This window comes from Pholis gunnellus, assembly GCF_910591455.1.
Source record: "Pholis gunnellus genome assembly, chromosome: 14".
Taxonomy (NCBI): domain Eukaryota; kingdom Metazoa; phylum Chordata; class Actinopteri; order Perciformes; family Pholidae; genus Pholis; species Pholis gunnellus.
In genome coordinates, this window is record NC_136541.1 from 10,081,988 (window position 1) to 10,093,718 (window position 11,731).

The 11,731-nt window shown below is 40.6% G+C and overlaps 1 protein-coding gene across 1 annotated transcript in view; it reads right to left on the bottom strand.

Moving 5' to 3' along the window:
* Positions 1 to 11,351, bottom strand: part of st6galnac3 (ST6 (alpha-N-acetyl-neuraminyl-2,3-beta-galactosyl-1,3)-N-acetylgalactosaminide alpha-2,6-sialyltransferase 3) — a gene marked incomplete at both ends in the record, with an annotated part of 60,912 nt that extends 49,561 nt beyond the window's left edge. The window contains 2 exon segments of the mRNA XM_079172479.1: positions 11,251 to 11,306; positions 11,309 to 11,351. Coding sequence (XP_079028605.1) covers positions 11,251 to 11,306; positions 11,309 to 11,351 — 99 coding nt within the window.
* Positions 11,352 to 11,731: the final 380 nt, after the last annotated feature.

Here is an 11,731-nt window from a genome sequence, read left to right on the forward strand (position 1 = left end):
CCAGCTATTCCAATGTGAGCATTCTCAGATTTGATGACGGCATATTTAATATCTTTGGGGTTCAGACTGTTAAGACTGATTTTTTTAACCCTTTATTAATGTTTAATAGAGACTTTAATAGAGAATAGGCCACTTAAGAAAATGATAAGCAAACTAACTGGTAATGAACTACACTCTGCACTGAACTAACGATTCATTCATTCCCAGTACATCAGCTGGTTCTAAATGTCTGTCATGATTTGGTGACATGTCAGTGCCAATATGAGAAAAGACAGACGGGGAGGAATTTAATCTTACCTTCCTGAGCCGCTGAACAAATAGGATATATAGGATTTGATAGAGAGAATGTTGTTTTATAAGATACATTAAGTCTAACTCTGAAATTCATGGAGTTTTTATTGAGGGATTTAAAATCTCAACTGAATCCTCTTTGTTCAAAGCAGCAGAGATTTCTCAACACGAAAACATTGAAACGATTTGGCCAGTGCAGCTTTTTGTTTTCCATTAATCCTCTTTAGATTGTGAAGGTTCTCTGAGAGCTTAAACAACAGCATTGTGAAATTTAAGTGGAGCAGCTGTTGCACACAATAAACCAACCAACCAGGTGAATCGAAGGCCACCTGACAGCTCCGCTATGTCGCACACGCGGGAACTCACTCTGGAAAACAACAACAAAGTTTGCAGAGTCTATTCTGTCAAAGGCTCTGTGGGGCTGCTGTACTGTGTAGGCAATGGATTTTGTTTGCTCCTTTGATGTAAATAAGGTGCCAGAGTGCCTTAAAAAAGCATGAAAATAGACTAACAAAGAGCCAGGAGAGGATCCCTCCGCCCCCCCCCCCCTGAACAGAGCATCGGGCTAAGCCCAGAATTTCAAACAAAGATGAGCTAATGTCTTTTTAAATCGTATTCATTTTGTCTGATAAATACTACAAACGTTTGATTATTAACTGGCCCCTGGCTTCTTTTTCTCGAACGTGGCCGCCGGGCAAAGCAAATTAATTATCCTGGGTCTACGACAGAAACTAAAACAGCAGCAGAAACCTGTAGACGTCATAGAGATCAACAAGTGGAAACCACCCGTGAAACTTTAAACACAACAGACCTGACACACGGAAGTGCAGGTTCCACAAAAACAACAGCCCAGTGAGCAGAAGCAACATTACCACAAAGTACACTGGGAAATTTTGAACCACCCATTTCCTTTTCTCACAACAACAGAAAGTTCCAGGGCACAGGGGAGCATAAACGCAGACGGGGGATTACATTTCATGAAAAAAAATTGACTTGCACTTTATTTAATGCCCTCACTTAACTGCCGGGCTCTATTTGTGTCCGTCAACCTCTTCAGTTCACGGAGGCAATCAGCCTCCCGGTGCTGGCGCCCAGAGCTCCGCCGGGCTCCCACCGGGGATAATAACAGTGGCACTTTTATTAGTTGGTTTGGTCGAGAGCCCTCAGGAAGGAGCCTATACTATGACCAGACCTGGCTCCCATTGAGCACAACACTGACACTTCTATAAGAGAGATAGACAGAGAATAGGGAATCAAAGCCAGGATATTCGTCAGGGATGTGTGATGTCTGCAAATTCAGCAAGAGGATGAATATAAATCCTAACATGTCAAAGCAATAAATCAAGCTAAAAAAGCCGGTCTGGAGGGAGCGGGCGTGGTACACTTGGACAACACTAATGCAATTACCGGGATTTTCTGCTTGCTCAGAGGCTCGGTTCAAGGGCGGCGCGCAGAAAGCTCAAGGCGAGCTGCACAAAATCAGCCGTCACTCAGAGTAACAGCCAGGCCTGATCTTGCCACCGCACCGTCTGTGGGGGGGAAAAAGCTGTTGAGAAGATACACACGGGATTACAGCGGCGTGGCTCTGAGGTCAAGGGTGCTTCTGCACTTCTGATGAGGTCCCGCATGGATCAAACTGAGCTGGACTGGTTTGGATTCCTGAATCTTCTGGGGCACAAATTCATTTATGAGGATTTCATGAAACTATGACACTATATTGAAAAGAAGAATTTGACTTGCCCTCTTACCAGGTCATGGGAACGTACTTAACGAGCACCACTGGATGAAAACAGGGTTCTTTGTTTTGCTTATGGACACTTTAGCTCGGCAAATACTTAAACCACAATCTTCCTACTGAGTCGGGCATCAGCTGCCCCTTTTGATTCAGTATGACTTCTTTGGACATTTGGACAGCACTTCTAAGCCACATCCAAGTCTATCGAGAGCATTACTCCTTATCAAACACGGCCTCTGCTGATCGCTCTCCTCCCGGTGCCAATGGGCAGCCAGGCCTTGCCAACAGCACAATGTGCAGCGAGGGGACTTGCCAAATGTAATTCAGCAATGGTGCTACACGCTCAAATGAGTCCAACTGGCTGGGGCTGACTCTGTAACTACTGCATGTTAGGAAATAAACACAAATTGGAGGACATAAATGCTCCTAAAAAGTTGATAAAATTGCCCAGAAGGGTGTGAGCAACTGCACTGAAAGTACACCAAACAAGTAGAGGAAACTGTGTACCAACAAAGTGGAATTTGACTCAAATATGTTAACATTAACAACTTTGACACAAACAGGACTACTGCCAATTAAGTTGATTAACTGGTAAGTAAATCTACAGTTATTTTTGCTGCAACTCTTATTTTCATTATGATTTTCTCGATTAATCGTTTGGTCTATAATAGAAAGCAGTGAAAGAATATTCATTACAATTCACTATAGACAAAGATGGCATGTAGTCTATTTTGCAGTTTTTGTCCAATCAATAGTTCAAAAGCCAAAAGATTCAGTATATTATTAAGTAAGACGTAGAAAAGCTAGTCAGGTTTGTTTGAAAACAATTAATTGATTATCTACCGCCCGCTGGAGCTCAGCCTGTAGGTCAAAGGCTGCAGCAAAGCCGGCTCTGGGTCTGTCTGCGGCGGGTTGATTGCTGGCAGGGGCCCCGCTGGAGTCTGACCTGAAGGAGTTTCTGGTGAACCTGCATGATTTCATCTTATTTCGGGTGGAATCTGATCCTGTGGCATGAATTACAAGCATTTAGAATAACTTCATAGAAATAGCCAACCTTCTCGCTGACGGTCTGGTGTACTTATGCAGGTCATATAGAGGCATCAGAATAAATTGAGACTGTTTCATAACCAGTTAAAAGTTTCTCACAGTAACTTTAAGCAATTGCTGGTTCCAGACACTGAACTTTTCCGTCTTATTGTTGCTATTTATTTCGGTTTTGGGGTCAGAGCTCTGGGACCTTTTTTTGACATTTTTATGGCAAGTGCCATCATCATTTCAAGTGTTGATTGTAAAAATAAATGTTAATTTGACAATGATTTGTAAATTAATAAGGGAAATAATCAACAGATTAATTAATGGTGAAAATCATTTAAAAGTTCTGACTTTTAGATTGCTTTGGCAAATTGGTTATTTCTTCGTCATTGTTCACACACAAAACAAAAGCCAAACAATGGCTTATTCCAAGTTGTCCCAGTAAATATGTGTTTTGGACACATGACATTTGAAGACAACACGTTGGGCTGAGAAAGAATTAAACTGTTGGATTATTTAGGAATGAATATAATTGTTAGTTGCAGCTCTAACAGGTTTTATATTGTACCAATAAGAGTTTTCTTTTCTCTTAACCACCTTTTGAATATTTGAATTCCCTATCCTGCCATATGGCAAACAGGACACACATATCTTAGTACTAACAGCTTGTTCACACCATGTCACATCTCACACAGACCAAGCAACCACCGGCCATTCCTTCATACATACACGATGTGAAGCCAATCCGGTATTTGTCATTTCCACGCAGCAGTAAATTGGCAAATCCCTTCCTGGATCAAGTTCAAACCCAAAACTCCACAGCTCTTTCAGGGAACCATCGGGGCCGGATGGCGCCATCTGACCACCAACGACCTGCCGCCTTGGCAGCTCTCTCTCTGACTCACAGATTGTACGGATGGCACTTATACTCGTCTTTAACTGTGAGGGAGTTTGCAGCTGACTGAAGTGCGAAGTGTTAAAGTCTTAATCCTAAAATGGTGTGTGTGTGACCCTTTAATCCCCGACGGACTTGCTGCCCGCGTCAACGTGTGTGTTTGTTTGTGCCATGCTGACGGATCAGACAGGTGTGGTCAAAAACAAACACTGTGGTCAGTTGATTATCTGAAAAGGATCCTTCGTAAGACCACCAACTGAAGTTACGCAGAAGAAGATTAAAGAGCATCTCAAGTTTGGGGACCCACGAGAGAATCAATAGATAATGTATGAGCTTGAGATGATTCTTGAAATTGGAACAAATGCACTGCTGATATGACAAATACAATTATTTTCTGAGCTATGGGGATTAATACACGGGGGGGGGGGGGGGGGGGATCTCTTCCCACGAAGAGATCCTCCCACACTGAGCAGCTGTCCCCAACCCGTGGGATGAAACGCATTGCATTAAAAGGATTTAAAACACAAGACAAAATGAGAGAGTCGTTGCGAAACGGAATACAGCACAATAACAGTTTCATGACGATAATCTTCTTTTCATAATCTTTGTAAGCCCAACTCATAATTGAAATTCCATTGATAAAGCCAAATCTGTAAGAATAAGTAAGTTAAGGCTGGAACTGTGCTCTGGTACACGAGGGGCCAAGCAATCCTTTTAAATGAAAACGCAACATGTTCTACTGATTAATACAATGTGTTTGCACTTTCTCCTGATGCCTTGGAGAACAATGGCAGATTAATAACTAACTTAATTCTTCTTCTTCTTCTCGTCCTCTTGTTTGAAGGTAATTAAAGAATAAAACCTAAACCTTGACATTACAGCTTTAGAGAGCACATTTGTGAATGCATGTAGAGTAATAATAGAGGTTTCAGCCTAGAGGTTCTTTGTGAGTGACATGTAATTGTATGCTGCTGACCGGGACTGCCATTATAGAGTGAAACTTAATTTATAGGCTGCCTTATCACCTCTTTCATTAAACTCTTGCCGTCTTTTTCATTGTATTTTGGGAACAGAAAGAAAATGACCAGCGCTGGCACTCAAACTGGCAGAGTGTCACATGATTAAACCACCCAGGATTAAAGACTACCTGACCAACATGACCAACGACACAGAGGGAGATCAAGTAAAGCCTTAAGTCTTCCCAGATGTTGGTAAGACTTCTGGTACGAGCGATGGATCTGCTGGCCCACTTCCTGCGACCACGGTCGCTGGATTAACTCCATATCTGGAGCGAGGTTATCACCCTTGGTTTCCACTCTGAATGAGCTAAACCTTGCTAGCTTCTAGCTTCTGTTTGCACAACGGATGTAGGTTACATTACCATGACAAAGAAGCCACACGGTTAAATGGTACCCTGTCGGGTCAAAAGGGGTTTTACAGAATGGACGACAACAGCGAAGACAAAGACTTCCTTTTAGGTCATTCGGGCTACATCCATCGTTTAAAATTGGGGTTTTAATACAAAACAATCTCTGTCCACACTGGCGTTTCAGCATCGTTTGCAAAATGATTTGCGTCCATACGAGCAAGCCTGAAAACGAATATCTCATGACTATTTAAGCATTGGGCATGCAGGTGTCGGTGTAAACAGGAAGTAGATTGGTTTCTTAGCTCAAACAGACAAATTTCGTGGAAAGTTTTATTTTTCAGACTCAGTTACAAGACTGCAGGTCTTGCTCTATCTCTCTCTTCCACAAACATCCAACGTACTTTAAAATGAACACTTACAAATCAAAGTTTACTAGATTATGGGTCAATCAATTTGGTCAACACAAGTCTCTGTTGTCTATTCTCACACTCGTAGCTCTGCTGGGTGGATGAAGTCCATGTCGTACTGGAGAGCAATTATGCTTTTGTTCCTTTACAGTTTCTGTGTGGACGTACAATAGTTGTGCAGAACAAAATAAACATTAATAAGTAAAGGAAAGTCCTCTGTTTTGTGTCAGTCGTCCTCCTCAAAGCTGCAAACCGTGACTTCAGACGTCCGCTCTCTAGGGCTGATAATGCCGCTGGACACGCTGCTCGCTAATCACTCCAATAATTGCTTTCTCCGCATGTCGGCAGTAGTAGAATTATAAAATGCTGAATTTAACTGCACAACAGCTGCTAGTAAAAGCAAAGTCAGCTACGCCTGTAATCAGTCATCCATTTTGAATTAACCACTGGTAGTCGATCGATAATCAAGGCTGTTGCTGCTTGTTTTATTGTTTCCGTGATAGGGGCGTGATGAAACAGGGAAAGATACGTCGCGACTGTGAAGACCCAATCAAGTAGCGAACACGCGGGTGTCTATGTCATCGTTTTAAATCGTATGCATTTACGCCCAACGACACTAGGAGGTAACTCTGGCGTAGTGGGGACGCTCTGTGTAAACGTAGCAAAACAAATGCATATTCATTACATACATAAAATGATCATCCTATATCTTAACCTAGCTTGCTAATGTTAGCACTGCTTCCCATTAAACGGTACTTTTCGTCATCGGCAGCTCTCACACACTCAGTGTACGTACTGCATTATATAAAGGAGAGGGTCTAGCCAGCATTAGCTGTCTTGCAAGTCAAGTCAAACCAATTTAATTTAATTTATACAGCTCAATATCACAAATCACAAATGTGCCCTTAAGGGGCTTTACGATCTGTACAGCATACGACCCCCTCTATCCTTACATAGTCGATTCAGGTCCCTTTCATTCATGGGTTGCTCGGCAAATAATGAGACCCGCAAAAACGCAGGAGCCAACCAACTCACAAGCTCAAATCACAAACAATAACCCAACTGATACTGCATTTTTGAAGCGGATACTGATTTTTTTTTTTTGGGGTTTTTAAAAAAATGTCAACAAGATACAAACTGAGCATTTGAGCAAAAATAAAATCTTCAACGCTCTCTGGTGGACAAACTACGTAATGGAGACACTGTATCTATATTAACGTTCTTTACTCTTTCTTGCAACTTATCGAACAAAATACACACCCATACAATGTTTGTGCAAAAACTTAATACCAGGTTTTTGGAGACTATCTTCAAATGTCGAGTGCTAGCATTTAAGTGTTATTATGAACCATTTGTGTCCACACAGATGTGACATATTACCAATTACTTTCATCAGTCAGAACCAACATCTACGATACCTGGAGACGTTCAATGTAGGGAGCGCTACACAACAGAAAAATAAATTAAAATTTCTTATTTTCAGTCATGCAATTTTGACCAATTATCCAGCAGATATTAGTAGTAGAGTGCAGTGGTTAAATGTACACATAACACTTGCCATGATAGTTCCTGTTGGAGGGATTTTCACTCTTTATTGATTCTTATCTCACATGTTTATGAGTAAAACTAAACTTTAAAAAGTCAGTTGTATTATTATTGTATTAAGTAATATATTAAACTATTAGTAATTGATCTATATAAACAGTAGGAATAAAAATGAATCAGGTTTTCCTTTAGGACCCAGTGAAGCCAGAACTTCTCATGTAAACTTCCCATTCAAGATAAAAACAGATAAAGGGAGAGAATGACACAAATGGAAATCTGAGCATGGATTTGATAACACTTTGGAACCGGAGCCTCACTCAACATCCTGCCAGTGTCTTGCGCTTTCTCTAAAACTGTATCGGGCACTTTTTATCAGCCTTCCTTCTGTTGTAACACAATCACAGGGGACAAGGGGGACTCAGAATTGCCATTCATCCCTGAAACTCTTAAGAACTGGGACACTCACTGCATTCCCCATAGCTGTTACAACACCTCTCGACACACACACACACAAACGACCGTGTGTTTGTGTATTCATTCATTTGTCTCCTTTTGTGTTCTTTCTACTTGCGTGTACCCGCATGAACCCGTCACAAAAACTTGCTCTGCTGGCCTTGTTCTGCCACATGTAGTTAGGAGTACCGGCAGAATCCCCATCTTTCCATGAGACGTGATGGAGAGCTCATCCTGAACTGTTATGATGGAGGACGACAGCCACAGCCTTTTCCCAGCTCGTCACGGATGAACTCACTCCAATTAAAACGCACGCTAACAAAGAGGGAACCCTGATGGCAGAGCACTCTGTGCAGGCCTCGCTTACCGATAGTAAACATGAATAAAGTAGCAAACTGCGAGTCAAACTGCTTTGTGTCATCAACAACTCTGGGACAAGTTGGTGGCTGAGGAAATGCATCCTCTCATGCACCTGAACACAGTGGTGAAAAGTAACTAAGTACTTTTACTCAAGTACTTTACTTGAGTAAAATATGTACTTTACTTGAGTGTTTCCATTTTATGCTACTTTATACTTCTACACCAATATATTTCAGAAGGAAATATTGTACTTTTTAGTCCACTATATTTACCTGACAGATAGTTACTTGTAAAAAAAAAAAACATATCAGTGTATAAAATACATTTTGTTAAAGATTAAACCAGTTCGACCACACAAAATGTGTCAGATTTACAAGATACAGCCTAATTCACGTACTAATAGACGATGTTATCTATAGTTTGTCAGCAGCACTTTCGGCCAGTAGACTAATTTGGGTATTTCAGTCTGACTATGTGTTGTACAGGATTCATTTAAGTATCCAATGACCACCAGCCCCATCTGACTAATGTAACAAGAAAACTGGTGTCATTTAATTAAAAGTTACAGCTCATTTACTTCTATCCACTTTTCCTTCAATCACTCTGCAATTTGTACCCTGTAATTACATATTCCATTTTCTTTTTTCTATATTTAATATAATATTACATTACAGTGTCAAATCTAGTGTGAAATTATCTCCCGTCTTAGATAACACAAAACGTTTATGAAGTGACAAGTTGCTGACAGACTCAGTTCTTCCTGTGGGCGTTGGGGGATTGACAGGGAAACAAAAGTGCCTTTAAATGAATGAGAACTCGGTTAGCTGGTAAAACTGGTAACTTTGGTCAAAGTTGTCCGACGAGTCTGACGAAACCAAACGGACTGTATGTTATCTGTGAGGACCTGTCTGAGACAAATAAACATGTCAACTCTTCTGAATGGAGAGGAATGACGCCGATGATCCTCAAATACACGGATGATGAATTCATCTTTACAATGTTAAAACCACAACAACCTCACCAGCACACTGAGAACTAGAACATAGGCTGTCACTGTACAGTAGGTTAGAGATTGGGCTTTAATTCAATATTAGCGTTAACTGAGTTTCATCAGAATCACACTGTGAGCCAAAGGTTTGATTCCAACATGCTAAAGTTATTTTACACATAAAACGAGTTTGTTAATGCTCAACTGGAACAGATTACAATTCTTCAAACGTGTATACATTTGGCTTTCAGTGCCAATTACGTTAAAGCTAAAATTATTTAAATAATTGCTTCATCGCTTCAGTCATTTTCCAAGGAAAAATATAAAATATTCCCCGGTTTTAGCTTCTCATGTGTAAGGTTTTGCTATCTTTCTTTGTCTTAAGATAAAGTAACCTGAATATCTCTGGGTTTTAGACTGTTGTTTGGGCATAAAATGACGTTGACTTTAACCTGTGGTGGCCATTTTTCAAAATTTTTCATCATCAACCGCCATCATCAGATAAATCAATGATGAAAATAATAAGTTGCAGCCCCTGTACCAACTCAATGCCTCATATTAAAGAACATGAAACAGCTTTTCTTACAAAAAAAACTTTTTTTATAAACATAATAATCAAAATAATACTTTATAAATTAGACCTTTTCATTGTCGTTCGGCTTTGGTCCAAGTTTACTTCCTGTCAGCTACTGCATTAACAAAGTGAACGAAGGATCAACACGTCATCATGACAGCATTCAAATTTTGCATTGGTGCCAGTTCTCTTTACATATAACCAAAAGCAAAATATATATATATATATATATATGGAAAGCAAAATGTGCTATGCAAACTGTTGAAGCTGTGTTAACAATGTGTGCGTGAGCAAGTAATGTATGTCCCTGTGAAAGACCGACACACACACTTACACAGACATCCACTAGAGCTAAAATCATTCTCTGGTTCCAGAAACCCCAATATTAAGATTTGCTGCAAATGCAATATCTTTCGGACAAAACAAGTTGTGCAAGTCAACTGACAGCAACAATTTTGATAATAGATTAGTTATTTAAGTCACTTTTTAAGCAAAAAAGTCAAATATAGTTGGTTCCAGCTTCTCAAATGTAAGGATTTGCTGTTATCTATTATTGTAAAACTGAATATCTTTGTGTTTTGCGCTGTTGATCGGCCTCAAAAAAACAATTTGAAGAAGTCAAAAACAGTTTTCCACTCTTTTCTGACATTTTATAGACAAAATGCTTCGTTGAGAAATTGAAGAATGAGCCTATGAATGTAAACAGAAGTAACTATTAGTCAACTAACGTAGCAGAATGTGTAAGCAAAAACAATGTGATTATCTATTAAACCTGTGAGTCATTTTTAATCACAAATACCACACATTTGTTTATTTCAAATTTCTCAAATGTGAGGCTCTTTGTAAACAGGATATTTGGTGATCTTGGACAGTTTGTTCGATAAAACTAGCTATTCGAAAAAACGTCATCTTGAACTCTGGGAAACTGTAATAGACATATTTCACGGTTTTCTGACATTTTATAGAGAGATCAGCCGATGAGTCTATAATGACAATTATTAGTTGCAGCCCTGTGTGTTTTGTGTCATATACGACCAACTACACCGTAAGCTCTATACAGTGTTGTCAATGTCAACATCTGTAAAGTACTGCTATTAACTGAACTACACTAAAAATGAAAAGGATGAAACAAAGCGGACAGTGAGAGTCACTGAGGAACTTTTGTAAACTTTATTTTCATCTGTTAAGGCAGCTGTGGCTGTAAACTCCTCACATAATGTGAACACCTGAACATGTCATGAGGCATGTTGTGAACACAGCATGGCTGCATGGCCTGCTTTGTTTCTTCTTTTAAGAGCAATGACACAATGACACTCAAACATGAACCAAATGGAAGAAAAAAAAAAAAACACGAGGGCCTGGCTTTCCTTTATGTGCACGGGCTTAAATCCCAAATTCAGAGTCCCCCAAAACCAGGCGACCAGGCAGAAAGCAGAGGAGGGTTAATTGCCTCCACGGAGCATCACCACAACCAGCTCACATTTCACATCTGCTGAAACGCACACTAAAGCCAACCCACGCCAGGAGATTCTTGTGCGATTTGTCCACCCTTTTTCCCCTTTTCTGGTTGTAATGTATATAAGAGAGAAACCCCCTCTTACCTTGCACATCCAGGCCATTCTTATTTCTACGCAGACAATGGTGGACCGCTTGTTTTCGTCAGCCCCAAAATGCCGTCCACCGTGTCCGTTTCCGAACACATCTATTCACGTACAAGAGGACACGCAGATGCACGGTTGCACGCGGGGATCGGCCCCATAAATATTGGAGTGTACCGTTATTCGTCTCCTCTGTCGGGTTTTTTTTCACCCATGGAGCTTGCTGGGACCTGGGCCGACGCTGCGCTGCTACTGGCCGGCACAGACGCAGAGCCCCGCCCCCTCCGGCGTCACGTGACCGCCGCTGATTTCCTGACTTCTGCTTTTACAACATGCCAGTGTGAGGACAAGCGGCAGGTTTCATTTAGTTGTAGCTAAAGATTTGTATGATAATGATAATAATGATCTATATTCGTATAGCACATTCCATACAGGAAATGCCAAAATGCCATGCAAATTAAAATGAGATAAAACTAAGATGAAA